The following is a 14889-nucleotide window of genomic DNA, read 5'->3' as shown; positions in this document are numbered from 1 at the left end:
TGCTTAATTTAAGAATGATTATATTAAATTCATTACTATTATAAGTATTATACAGGGTGTTTCAAACAGAATGTCCCGATTTGAAAATTGTATATCTCTGCAACCATGAACCACAAATTAATTCCACTTATACCATGCGAACAGCCTTGGCCCAGAGTTTGATATGACGACCGCTAGATGCCACTACTAGCGCCCAAATAGCCTGCTACGCTTAGTTAATGAGAAGATGGAGTCTAGTCAACAGAAGGTGTTTTGTGTTGTCGAATTTAACAAGATTGAGTCCGTGATTACGGTGCAGAGTGCATTTAGACGACGTTATGGAATTGATTCACCACTGAACAAAAACATTCTTCGTTGGTATCAACAATTTAAAGAAACAGGGTGTTTATGTAAGGGAAAGAGTCCTGGATGACCATGCACCTCAGAGGGGAATGTGCAACGAATTCAAGAGGCTTTTCAGCGAAGCCCAGGGAAGTCCACTCGTCGTGCTAGCCGAGAACTTACCATCCCTCGTGTGTTTGGCGTGTGTTACGTAACTGTGGTGAGTGAAACTTTAGGCCTTACTTCACACTTGGTAATTTATTTTGTAACTGTACCACATTTTCATTAATAAATACAATGATTTGAAATCGAGTCATTCTTTTTGAAACATCCTGTATTATATTTACTTTAATATAATACTATAATTATTATTATTATTATGGGCAACTCCAAGGAGTCCATAGACTCATCGAGGAAGGCCCTAACATCATGTCAAGAACAACTATTCGACATTCACACAGTATCTATCAACTTTGCCATGAACTCATTTACAGTCATGACACCCACAACAGACTCTGGCAGCTTATTCCAAACATTCACTACTCTTCAAGTAAAAAACCTAGCTCTAACACCCTTGCTAACCATGCTTTTGCCAGGCTTCAATTTGAGGATGGAGGACTAGGGACCATGTATGGCCCCTAGTCCGCCCACCACCAGTCCTATTCTCAAAAATATCTTCTGAATTAATCTTATAGAAACCCTTCAGTAATTTGAATGTCTCAATCATATCACCCCTTTTCCACCTATCAACCAATTTCTGAAACCCACAAATCTTCAACCTGTTCTCATAAGGTTCATTCCATAGACCTGCTATCATCTTGGTCACTTGTCTCTGGATCCTCTGCACCTCCTCCCCATCCAGAAGAAACCCAGACGCCCATATCTGGACACAGTAATGTAGATGAGGTCCTATCAAGGCTCGATACAGAGGAACAATAACCTGTTTGTCTCTGCTTGTTAAAGTATTTTTCAGCAACCAAGTGATTTGATGAGCTGATTTAGCCATTTTTGCGATGTGTCCCCTAAACTTCAACTCCCTATCCGCCAATTCCGAATCCCTGGCCTCATCAATCTCCTGGAGTAGAGTTCCATCAATGTGATATATTGTTGCTAATCTTTTCACCCCAAAATGCATAACCTTACATTTTGCCACATTAAATTGACATCCATTCTCCTGAGCCCAGTCCTCCAAACTATCCAAATCATCTTGCAAAATTTTGACATCCTGTGCACTCACTATTGCTCTATCCAACTTTGCATCATCAGCAAACAAATGAACACTTCCTCTCAGATCCTTTCCTATATTGTTAATGAACAAATTGAAAAGTAGTGGTCCAAGAACAGACCCTGCGGCACACCACTAGTCACAGGCCATCTTTTGGACTCTACTCCTGAATAAACCACTCTCTGATATCTCTCCATCAACCACCCTCCTATCCATCTCACCAACCCTATATCCATCCCCATCTGCTCCAGTTTACTGATTAGGGTTCCATGTGGTATCCTATCAAAGGTTCCTTAGCAAGGTCCAGTAGAATCACTGTAAACCCATTATCCTTATCCAGTTCAGCCATCACTGTGTTATAAAACGTGAGCAAGTTACTGAGGCATGATTTACCCTTCACAAAACCATGCTGTTCGCCCATACAGTATCTCATTTTCATCTATCGAATCCTGTATTTTCCTCTCGACTATTTTCTCTAAGATCTTGACAACGATTTCTGATATGCTGATCGGTCGGTAATTTACAACAGCAGTCTTGGAACCTCCTTTATGCAGTGGAACTATTTTCCCCTCTTTCCACACCCTCAGGACTAACCCAGACCCGAGACTCAAATTAAACAAAATGGTCAAGGGCACTGACAATTCTTTAGCCGCTTCACGTATGACATGAGCTGGTATACCATCCAATCCCACAGATGTATTGACATTGAGGTTTTGTAATAGACTATCCACCTCCACTTCATCTACCACAATTCCCGTATAAGCTGTTGGTTCTTTCATTCCTGCAATGTCACCACCTGGATGATATACTCTTGCAAAGTGCTCGCTCAGTAATTCCACTATATCAACTGATTCAGTTACCTCCCTACCATCGGCATTCTTTAAAATCATTCTGCCATATACATTTTTTCTTTTACTTGCAACATATTGAAAAAATTGTTTGGGATTCTCTTTAGCCTGCATAGCTAATGTTCTTTCATAATCCGCTTTTGCTTTTCTTACCACACTTGTTACCCTTCTGGCCTGCGCTTTATACCATTCATGTGCCTGCCGGTCACCTTTCTCCTTAAATTCCCTCCACAGTTGTTTCTTTTTTTGTAGCTCAAGCTTAATGGTGTAATTCATCCATTTAATCCTTACTTGATTTATTATTCAGACTCTAGTTATACAGTCAGCCATTGCCTCCTGCAAACACTTCTTAACCACCTCCCATGCACTATCAACATCCAGGCCTTGCAGTTTTACATGCCATGGCGCTGAACCAATCAAACTCCTAAGCTTGTCATACTTACCAGCCCAATAATTCCACATGTACCCTGTCTTAATTGTAAATTCCACACCTTTAGCCACCTCCCAAGTCAAGACCCTATGATCACTCTCACCAATTGGTGGCAACGTGGTCATATTCGTTACAGCCAAATTCTCAGATGCAATTACTAGGTCAAGCACTCTCTGACCCCTAGTATTTTCCATTACATGTTGTAGCAGATAGTTATCCCTTAATAACCACATAAAATCCAATTCCTTCCTCCCATGTGTCCTCTCCTCCTCGCAATCAATGTTACCATAGTTGAAATCTCCCATAATAATTACCCTCCTTCCACTCATTTTTTCTATTTGCTTATGCATACTATCTCCACCATCTTTTCCATCACCTGGTCTATAGTAGCACCCAATTGTATATTTTGTTCTGCTAGCCTCAATCTCACACCAAATAGCTTCAAATGTGCTCTTTTCTCTATCCTGCAGTTCAACTTCCATTCTCCTTGGCTGCAGCTCATCAGCTATCATCAATAACAGTCCCCTCCCCCCATTTTATCTTCCTGTCACTCCTGAACACACTATAACCTACACATTCTATCCCACTAACTATATCATCTTCTGTCAGCTATGTTTCACTAATGCCAATAACTTGTGGCCTAGAAGTGCCAACTAAGGCCAAAATTCTTTCTTCTTGTTCCTAATACTTCTGGCATTAGTATACATGAATTGCAGAATCCCATTTGTCCCATCTCTATTTTGATGCCTTATACTAACTACCACATTCTGATTTGTTGTCCTTCGTACTCGCTCGGGCATATTACACACATTCATACACTCAACTGTCTCCCTAAAGTCTGCATATCTACTCCCCCCCCCCCTTAATAACTCGTTTCCCTGATTCTGCACATCCACTTCCACTTCATTCAACAACACCTTTTCAAGTCTCTGTACACCAAATCCATTCAAATGCAAACCATCCATCTTATATGAATCCTATAAATGAATATAATATTATATTAAATATTATATTATATTATAATTATTGCAACTGTAATAAATTATAATCATGTAACATAACTGACTTTAACTAAGAAAAATAAATTACAAGATCTCTGTACCTTATATAAGTAATCAATACAAAGACCAGCTTCTATACTCCCTATCCATTCTTTAGAACCAATAAAGCTCTGATCCTTATCATTCATTGATACTAAGGCTTCCTGAATCTCAATGAGAGTTGGAATTTGTCTAATCTGAATTTAAGATACAGTGGAAAATACAGGAAATGTAATATTTTTAATATTGAAAATAATATTAAATTACTGATATTTTCTGAAATATTAATAATACATTACTAATTATATGAAGAGCCAAAGGCTTCAATTCGGCGACGTGAAATTATTTAAGTTAAGGGATATTACATCCCATTATTAGGACACCTTCTTGGCAATTCTTATAGTAGGGTATGTAAGTTCTGTTTGCTACAAACTTGGTCTACCTACTCACTGATTAGACCTCATTAAAGGTTGAAACTGGTCTGGGTAGTGACCTTCTCTCATAATGTAGAACAGTAATACAGCTCCTAGGAGCTGGGTTTCATATATGAGTAAATACCAAGAACAGTGATCGGAGCTTACTCTACCCTTGCTATGAGTTGCCTCAGTGTTGCACTACCAAATGGGTTATGTGTTGCACTATCCAGGTATTTGCTTACGCTTGGACTTGTTGAATTCATATAGTTTCTATATTCGGCATGAAACTCTTTGAGTTTCTTATTCGGCTATGAAACAATATGGGATGTAATATCCCTTAACTTAATTAATAATACATGTTAATATATTATTAATACTTAATTTATATTTGTAGCAAGTATAAATTTCCAGTTGTGTGATTACAGATATTACCTAGTTCAGAACTTTCAAATTCAACAGTCAAATATTCAATTTTCATAGCATTATTAAGAGTTATTCTTTGTGTTAATTATCTGTATTATAATAATAATTAACAAAGAAAGAATAACTTGTCAGTCACTGAAAAGCAAGCACTAAGGGCTCCTGTAAAAAATTATTTACAGTGATGTAGACACTTGTGCATTGCAGAAAAACTTGCCTATCACTATTCTAAGTGGTTGCCATGAATACAATCAACTCTCACTATAGCAAACACTGCTATAACAAACTCACTCAATATAATAAACTACCTAAAAGCCCACCAAATCTTCACAGGTATGATGCTATGCTAAAAGAAATTTATTATAGAAAACTACCCACCATAACAAATTTCCTGTGGTCCCTATGAGTGAGCGTCGACTGTATTAAAACATTTGTCACAGTCTAACCTGCCAAGCTGGTTAGACTGTGGCAAATGAATAGCATACTCACTTGCTGATCAACATGCTTTAGCTTTCAGATGTTGAACGAATTTCATGACCCTGTGTAAGACCACCACCACCACCACCCTGTTTACTGGGAACCTGAAATAGCTTGAAAAAGTACCATGAATAGGCTACTTTTCCTAGAGCAGGATTTCTGGGTCTAACTACAGTCTATCTGCCAAGCTCAAGGCACTTCTTAGCAATGTCTCTGGATGCAACAACTTAACTAAGAAGTGTCTTGAAAAGAAAACGATACAAGGTATTTTGGAGGTTGAGCAGAAAAAGATATACATGATGCTGGTGTTTCAGGAAAGGCTAGAGGTGTCAGTCAGTCTAGGAGAATTCTGATCTTGCTTGGAGATCAGATTATCATCTCAATTGTAATCTTTATTGGAGTATTATCTCATTTCTATTCTTAAAAATACCTAAACCTCCCCTCCAATTTGGCATAGATTAAAATGTTCAATTTGGATTTTTCTTTTATCAAATCATCACTATGAACTACTTCAGTCTCTATGAATTACTCCAGCAATTTCTTTTTCAGAAGAAATAAAAATTATCTTCCTTAACTAAACCATTTTTTATAGAACCCTGTGCATACTTTTCAATCTCCCAATATTTGAACCACACCTCTTTCAACTTATTCAATAATATAAAATTTCATATTCAAACTTTTTATGTGCCCTTATTTTGTAATGTTGAAAACACCAGTATCATTTTTTTTTTTTTTTGTGGATACATCATAACTAGGCAAACAGTTCAATTCAAAAAAAAAAAAAAAAATTATACCAAATTATTTAAGTTCACTTTTAATAATAAAAATTGCTCAAACCTGTTTTGAAATCCAAAACATGCACTTCTGTTTTGCACTCTATGAGTGTGACCTCATGAGTGAAAGTGTCATGTGCAACACGACCAAGAAATATTTTATTCTCTTCTTACAAATTATTTCTGCTGACACCCACATGTTTTTTATGTCTATCTTCAAACTACTTCAGCAGTTCTCTCTTCCTAAGAAGTATTAAGATTTTCTCTCTTAGCTTAATCACTTTTATGACTGTGCATGCTTTTCAAATACTTATTAACGATAATGTCTTTCACAGTTGATTGGGACTTGTCTATGAATACATAGAGAGAGAGAGAGAGAGAAGTCAAACTAATGCTTTTTTTAATTTTTTTTAATGTGATTCTGCCACTGATGCATCTATTCATTCTCTCTTAATTTTTCTCAGAACTCTCATATACCGTCGTCTCTAGTCTATAATCAACTGTTTTATTTCTAACCCAACTCTGAGATCCATAAGTTTGAACATTGTCTTGTATACACCTAATTTAGTGTTTTCACTAATTTCTCTCCTATCCCATATAAATTTATTTACTTGACTCCCAATCATACTAGCTTTGATTATTCTGTTGCCTATTTCATTATTTAAATAACATATTTTATTTGTTCTACAGGTTCTCCATTTAGGATGCAGTTGATATTTTTGATGTTACTGCCTATTTTTGTTTTTTCTCTTTATTGCAGATTTTGATACCATATTTGTTACAGAAGTTATTCAGTTTAATTAAAAAATCCTGGAGCCTTGCAGTGGATATGTTCAGGAATACAAAGTCAAAGAGCATTCTGATATCACATTTAATGCCTGCCACCTTCCTTTATAATGTTATCATTATTAGAGATGAACAGTCAAAATAGCATACACAACACAACATTATACATCAAACCATTTTGCAGTACTTTCTTCAATTCAATAAATATTTTGTGTCAAATACGCTAACCACTCGGCTGGCCGAGTGGTTAGCGTATCCGCTCTCCAGTCAAAAGGCTGCGGGTTCGAATCCCACCTTGGCCATGGATGTTTGTGATTGTCTGTGAAAATACTAGTGGTGGTGGTCGCCGATAGATGGCATTGGTGTAGATGCAGTTCACTGTAGATGTAGTTGGTGACGGAGACAGAGTGTTGTAGAGCAAGTGCCCTCCCTCGATGAGTTCATGGACTCCCTGGAGGTGTCATGTAATATAATAATAATAATAATAAAATAATTTTGTTCTACCTCCTTCAATTCTATAACTACAATGCTCAATAAAATTAACACAACAAAATGTTTTTCATAAATATTTTATTTTTAACAGTGTCTCCAAAAGTGGATATTTGATATAATAGGCATTCTGGCATGAAAATTTTTTGTATGCCATAGATCTACCACTCAACAGATTCACATAATGCAAATTACTCATACCTATAAAAACATGGGCTGCAACCACATCGCTTCATTTCAGTTTTTTTCATCAGGATGGCAAATCATCCTGAGGGTGTGGGATACTCTTGGGCATTGCATTGCCAACAGCCACTGCCTTGGTGAGCCCAAGTCCACTCTGGAAGAAGAATAGGATTTGATGTTATGTGACCACATTTGGATATATTGTATTAACTTCTGTAATATGATCTTTTCTGGTAATTCTTATACATCGCTATGCAGTCCCTTATGCCAGTCTAACATTTCTTGCTGTTTTCTCATTTTATTATTATTCTATTGTGCACCACCATAATAAATTTTGTCCTGCTTGCAAAAGGCACAACTTACACCACATTTTCTAAGTGTTTTGTTCATTTTATTGAGTAGTATATTATTACTACTGCCAACTTAAATACAAACTACTTATTGTTCTGTATAATGTCCCATTTACAACATATATTTGTAGTGAACTTTTTTCTTGATGCTTTGTCCTATGTCTTTTTCTATCTACAAAACCTTAACTCTCGGCAGACACCACAATTCTGCAGGCAATGCATTCCAATCATTCATCACTCCCCATGCAAAAAAAAATCTCATTATTTCCTTGTTTACATCCTCCTTAAAGCTTCCAGGGATAACCTCTTGTTCTTTCCCCATCTCCCATCATTTTATGAAAAACATCTTCAATGTCAATCCTATAATAACCCCTTATCAACACGTATGTCTCTATCATATCACCCATCTTACCCTTATCCACTAGACTCTGCAAAATGCATCATCTCAACTGTTCTTTATACTGAACATTCCAGACCAGAAACGACTTTAGTAAAATGATTCTGGACCCTTTTCCATATCTCTTCCCTTCTGAAAACCAGATGACCAAATATGGACACAGTATGTATACAATGGAACTAGAATCCCCTTACTTCTAGAAGTCAGTGTCCTCTGCATCGTGGAGAATTCGTTGTTTTGTCCTCACAATGTGTCTAGTAAATTTTAGATCCTTATCCACCATCATCCTAAGACCTCTTATTTCCTCCATCTCCAACAATACATCCCTACCAAAAGTAAATTCTAAATCTCATCTTTGTTTTCCAAATTTTAAAACCTCACATTTTGCAATATTGAACTGGCATCCCCACTCCCTTGTCCATTCAAGTCTTCTTGTAGGGATATATCTGCTCATAGTTCTTCTCAGCTTTGTGTCATCTGCAAACAACTGAATATCCCCATTTGAATTTTAGCCAGCATCATTTACATACAGATTAAACTGCAATGGCCCTAAAACAGAACCGTGAGGCACACCACCTTCCTTTTCAGGGATAATGCTCTCCAATACACAACTTGCTAATACCTATCAGATTACCATTCTCCAATCCATTGCACTATATCCTCTGTCCAAAAAGATACCAAACTTTTCGAAAATAGAAGAAACTAGTGGCGCCACCTGTTGGATCTTTTTGTTGTTGAAAGCGACAACCTTCATTAGTGTTGTGTCAACTGTTTATGATATTTGTTTCATTAGAAGTTGAGTTATAGTGCCAAGAGTGACAGTGTGTTTTGACGAACGGTCAGAAAACGAGTTTCAAACAGAGCTGCGATTGATTTTTGTATTAAACTTCGTAAAAGTTTTACTGAAACGCATCAAATGCTTCAAAAAGCATACAGTGATGAATGCTTATCCCATACTCAAGTTTATGAGTGGTATAAGCGATTTCAAAGTGGTCGTGAGATGCTTGAAGTGACGAAAAGCAGGGCCATCCAAAAACTAAACTGAGCAAAATTAACATCCAAAAAGTGTGTGATTTCATCAAAGAAAACCCAAAATTGTCCATGAGATTGATTGAAGATGAATTGGGGATTCCAAAATCAACTGTGCACAAAAGAGTTTGGGCCTTCGTAAATTGAATTCACGATTTGTTCCCCACAAGTTGACCAACGACCAAAAAATGTATCGAATTGAACTGCGAGGACCTCATTGAAAGTAAGGACTCAAACTTCCTTGAAAAGATCATTACTGGTGATAAAACGTGGTGTTTCGAGTATGAGCCCGAAACAAAGCACTAGAGTGCTGAGTGGAGACTATCAGAAGAGGAGCATCCGAAAAAAATGTCACTTGGAGAAGTCAAATGTAAAGACAATGTTTGTTTGTATGATTCCAAGGACATTATCCACAAAGAATTCGTTCTGCATGGCCAAACGGTCAATGGTGAGTTTTATCTCGAAGCTTTGAAGCAATTGATAGCGAGAATCGTCGCATACGGCATGGATATCGTGATGCAGGCAGCTGGTCACTTTTGCACGATAATGCACCATCTCATCGTTTGAACATTGTGAGACAGTTTTTGAGCAAATACCAAGTTTGTGTGTTGGATCACTTGCCGTATTCACCTGATTTAGCACCCTGCGACTTCTTTCTCTTCCCCCGACTTCATTTGCCGATGAAAAGAAAGTGATACGACACCAGTCAAAATGTTCAAGTGGCAGTAACCACGACCCTCAAAAGTATCCCAAAAACTGATATAAAAAACTCATTTAACGAATTAGTTGACTGTGCAAAACGATTTATCAAAGCTGAGGGAGAGTATATTGATTGAAATAAATGATTTGAATAATTATAATTGACCTGTGTTTTATTTTCTATAAAAGTTTGGTTTCTTTTTGGACAGAGGGTATATAGTCTAATATCCAATCCCATCTGCTCTATTTTGACTATCAACATATCACATAGTAATCTAAAGCCTTTGCAAAATCTAAGTATACTGTGTATCCATCTCCCTCATCCAGATTGTAATATGGACGAGGGAGATGGATACTTACTTATTGTAATAAGTAAGTAGATTACTAAAACATGATCTTCCTCTAGCAAATTCGTGCTATCCATCAAAGATATTACTACTGTTTGCAAACCCAATTCTGGATCCTAGTTCTCACTAGTTTCTCCAACACTTTAACCACAACACTTAACACACACAGATTGGCCTATAATTTGATGCTTGAGTTCTGTTATTACCTCCTTTATGAAATGGTATGATCTTCCTTCCTTCCACTCCATTGGAACTGACCTAGCGTAAGACTCGTATTAAACAAATATGCCAAGGCAGATGTCAACTCTCTGGTACATTCCTTCAAAATATGTGGTGATATCACTAAAAACACACGTAATAACCACAGTAATGACTATTTAATTCATAAATATTTCATATTTGTTACCTTCTCCTAAGGACAAACTCTCACCTCTGATGTTACCTGGCATTTATGAGATCCCATGCTCCTGCAAATTGTCTTACTTTGGTCAGACAGGTAGGTCTGTTCAGAAACGCATCTCGGAATATCAAGACCACATTCGTCTTTTTAAACCACAGAAATCTGGTCTCTCCCAACACGGAGTTGAAAATCCAAACCATAGGATCCATTGGGAGAAGTCGAAACTTTTACACAGATCTTTATATAAATATGAACGTTTATATAAAGAAAGTGCTGAAGCCCTACTACACAGACCAAATTTAAACCGCAACGATTTTCTCACTATTCCTAAAGTATGGGAAATTGTCATACAAAATTGTTTAAAATAATCTTTATATATATATATTTTTTTTTTTTTTTTTTATCTTTTTTTTTTTCATTTTTATTTATTTTTTTTTCCCAGTTATATTTAATTTACTTCTATAACACGTTACTGCACGCATATTGAGATTCCATTGTAATCATGCGCCCTAACTGTATGTTATTCCTAGTATTGTTTAAACTACTATACTGATGATGTCCTAAGACACTTGGGATGAAATATTTACGAATTAAATAGTGGTTATTACATGTGTTTTTAGTGATGAATTCACCACAGGTTTTGTTATATAAAAATGTGGTGATATATCATAAGTCTCACAGCCTTATTAATTTTAAGTTTGTTAATTCCCCACATACCTCTTGCTCATTGCACTTTGCCACCCTTACCAACCAAGTCACCTTCTCTGCCTGTTCTTTTGTTTTTGTACTCCTCATGGAAGTGATTATCACCACTCATCTTACGAGTGGGGAAGGGGGGTCTGGAAAGTTTTGATCAACACCTAGAACAAAAAACGATATTAAAGCAACTGATATAACCACAAGAAAGAACATACAAGGATATAAGAATATACGTTACCTTCATAACTCTACTCTGCTACTAGTATGTTCTTTCTTGTGGTTATATCAGTTGCTTTAATATAATTTTTGTCTAGGTTTTTATCAGAACTTTCTAAATCCCTTCGTATGTTGCCTACATAATGCCTTCTTTTTCTGTATCACATGCTTAATCTCTTCGTTTATCCATTTCACACCTACCTCACTGAACCTTTCAATCTTGGAATACATTTACAGACATTGCTTCTACCAGGTAGTTTTTAAATAGCACCCAAGTAGCATTGCGCTCCTTTCGATCCAACTACTTCTTCCATGCTACAGCTGCAAGCTGTCACCTGAGCTTGTCATAATCACCAGTCATAATTCTACATATACCCTTTCCTCACACTGTTGGCAACTACCCAGGTAATCACTGCATGGTCACTTACCATCTGAAGGGAGATTTGACAGCTCATTTATAATGACATCCTCTGATGAGATGATCAAATCCAAGGCTCCATCCTCACATGCCCTCTGTTACATACTGTATGAGGTAGTTATCCCTCAAAAACTCAAGAAACTCATTTTCTTTACTTCTGGTTGCTATTCCATCATCCCAATCTATATTTCCATAATTAAAATCACCCATAATGATCACCTTTTTCATATTTGCTTATACATTTCATGGTCACTACCCTCCATATTACCAGGTCTATAGCAACATCTGACTATTTCATTCTATTTACCTCTGCCTCATACACTACTGCCTCTAAACCACTGCCGCAATTCTTTCCCCCTTGCATCTCTACTTTGTATACATGGTAGAGATACAAGGTGGAGAATAGTGGCAAAAAATCATCATTAGTATTCCATCTCACTTTTTACCCTTTCTATTTTCATGAAAAACATCATATCGCAGGTATGATGTTTTTCATGAAGTTTCCATCTCTATTCCTGTCAGGATGTCATCCTCAACCAATCATGGCTCACTTATTCCAAAAATTGTTGGGTAAATGAAATGCAACCATTTCATTTCCCTTGTTGCTGATATTTCTAACATTTATATACAAACATAACAGCTTATTCCTGGATCTATAATAAGTTTCACTGATACCACTAATTACATGTGACTTCTCTGTGCCTTCTTTGGATAGGTTTAACTGGTGATATACAACTATCTGCAAATGATGCAAAACTGGAGAGTGATGAAGAATCAAGCAGATGTCGTGGCCTTACAGAAAGACTTGAATAGACTGTATGAGTGGGCAACAGTATGGAACTGTCAGTTCAAGTGCAAAGTGTAAGGTTCTGAAATTTACAATGGGATGTAAAGTATACATTTGGAGGAAGTTCAGGAGGCAAAAATCTTTGGAGTGGTAATGGGTAAGGATCTGAAGTTCAGAGGTCACACTGCATAAGATGTGAAATCATCATATCAAATTATAACAATGATATACAGATGACCTTAACCTGAAGAAATGAAGGGATTCTGGTTCCATTGTACAAGGCATTGATCAGGCATTGTTTAAATTATTGTGCACAGATTTGGTCCCCTGCTTTTCATGGTGATGAGGATATATGTTGGAAAGGATTCAGAGATTGACTAATGTGGTAACTGCTCTTTGGATGTGGGATATGAAGACAGATTGAAGGAACACAGTTTGCAAAGTATTGTGAATAGGAGGAAGAGAAAGGATATGATTGATACATTTAGGTTGGTAAAGGGTTGTTACTGGGTTAATGTGGAAGAAATTTTTCACAGAATGAGAGAAAAAGGTAGAATAAGGAGAAATCCCCCAGAAGCTGTATACAGAGGGTGTAAGCAGATGTATAAGGAGCACAATCTTTACATAGATAGTGGTTGGTGAGCAGAATGTATTGCCTGACACTGTGGTGAATGCAGATACATGGAATGAGTTTAAAACATGGTTCGATGGGTTTGTGTGTAACAGTGTGTACCTCCCATAATGAGTCTTTGGCCTCCATGGAGGTCTGGGTTAATAATAATAATAATCAAGATTTCTTAGGAAGGTTTTGGGTTTGGAAAGTCTGCTTTGGAATCATTGAAAAGCTGAGTTTTTGATTTGATCCACTGAACATATGCAACAGTTTTATCATAGACTGCAGAGGCACATTTTTTTAGAGAACCAAGACGTGGATGAGAGTTAGGGATTTGCAACGGAGTGGGGAATGAAGCTGCTCATTCCAGTGAGGATTATTTCAGTTATTAATTCAGTGCAGATGTTTGGATCAGTACAGTGAAAGCAGTAATTAATCTCACCATGGAAAGCAGGCATAAAAATTAGGGAGGTCATTCAAGTAGGACATGAGGCTAAGATTGGCTGGGAAGAGAATGAACTGTAGAAAAGGAGACTTGGATAAGATTGTGTTGAGAGTTGACAAGAGGAGAGAAAATGTCACAGTATATTTGAAGGGAGAGTTAGTTAAGAAAAGGTACAGAGTGTTGGAAGAATAATGTGGATTGTCTGGTATTATGGTTGGAAAGTTAACAATTTGTGATAGATCATGACTGATAGCAAAGATTCAGCTTCCCTTCAGCTTGATCTCTGAAGCTGGAAAAGGGGTAGCAAGTTTGTCTCATGTACCTTAAGATTTCTTAGAATACAATCACATTTGGGTAATTAGTTTGCATGAAATTGGCTTTTAGCGATAAGTAGTTGAAAAGGGCAGATCAGTTGTCAGAGTTAGAAGAGTAAAGGCAGAGAGTGAGGTAAGGAGACTTTGAGCCAGAGCAGAATGAAAATAGCGTTTGGCAAGGAATATCGGATTTGACAAAAGTACATGTTCCTCCCTTTTTGCAGAATGCATCATGCAAGATGTAATAGCTGAGATGGGCTGTGGTTGTGGAAGATGAATTAGAGATTGATTAGGAAAAGTAGATCAGGTTTTGATGCCTGTAAGTGGTATATATCATTAATGTTTGTACTAATACCTCAAATGTTGGTAAAATGGATGCAGAAGTTGTTTTTTTTTTTGTTTTTTTTACTGGAAGAAATCTTGGTGTAGTTTTTTTCTGGGGGAGAAGGAGGTTGATATATTTTTATTATTTTTTGGAATTTCTTTGTATTTCTCTTTTTTTTTTTATATATAGGAAATTTTTAATAAATCTGCAGTTAAATCACTAGTATTTGTATGACTCTGAACTTAAATGTTTTTGCATTCAGGAAATTTAAAGAGCAAGGGCATGTAGCCAGGTTGTGTACATAACTCGCACACAGGTAGTGCTCAGACCCCCAGTCCAAGTATAACCTCAGATAGTAACCCTTACATACCACTGAACTCTCTCTCTCTCTCCAGGCATGACCTGACAGAGTAAGTGGCAGGATTGTTTTCTAGCTGATTGA

The 14889-nt window shown here is 36.9% G+C and overlaps 1 protein-coding gene across 4 annotated transcripts in view; it reads right to left on the bottom strand.

The window, feature by feature from the left end:
- The window catches only part of LOC150104074 (ufm1-specific protease 1-like), a 131405-nt gene that overhangs the window by 96631 nt on the left and 19885 nt on the right, over nucleotides 1-14889 (bottom strand). For 3 of the 4 annotated variants that reach the window (XM_090397274.1, XM_090397275.1, XM_090397276.1), the window contains exon 4: nucleotides 3927-4061. The exons of the other annotated variant lie outside the window; for it this stretch is intronic. In XM_090397274.1, coding sequence (XP_090253400.1) covers nucleotides 3927-4061 — 135 coding nt within the window. The remainder of the gene's footprint in view (nucleotides 1-3926; nucleotides 4062-14889) is intronic. 4 annotated transcript variants of the gene reach the window in all.

The sequence above is a fragment of the Typopeltis vanoorti genome, chromosome 8 (genome assembly GCF_054136105.1).
Source record: "Typopeltis vanoorti isolate ZY-2024b chromosome 8, IOZ_Tvanoo_1.0, whole genome shotgun sequence".
Lineage (NCBI taxonomy): Eukaryota > Metazoa > Arthropoda > Arachnida > Uropygi > Thelyphonidae > Typopeltis > Typopeltis vanoorti.
Note: the sequence above shows the minus strand (reverse complement) of the source record. Positions and strands in the feature narration are given on the sequence as shown.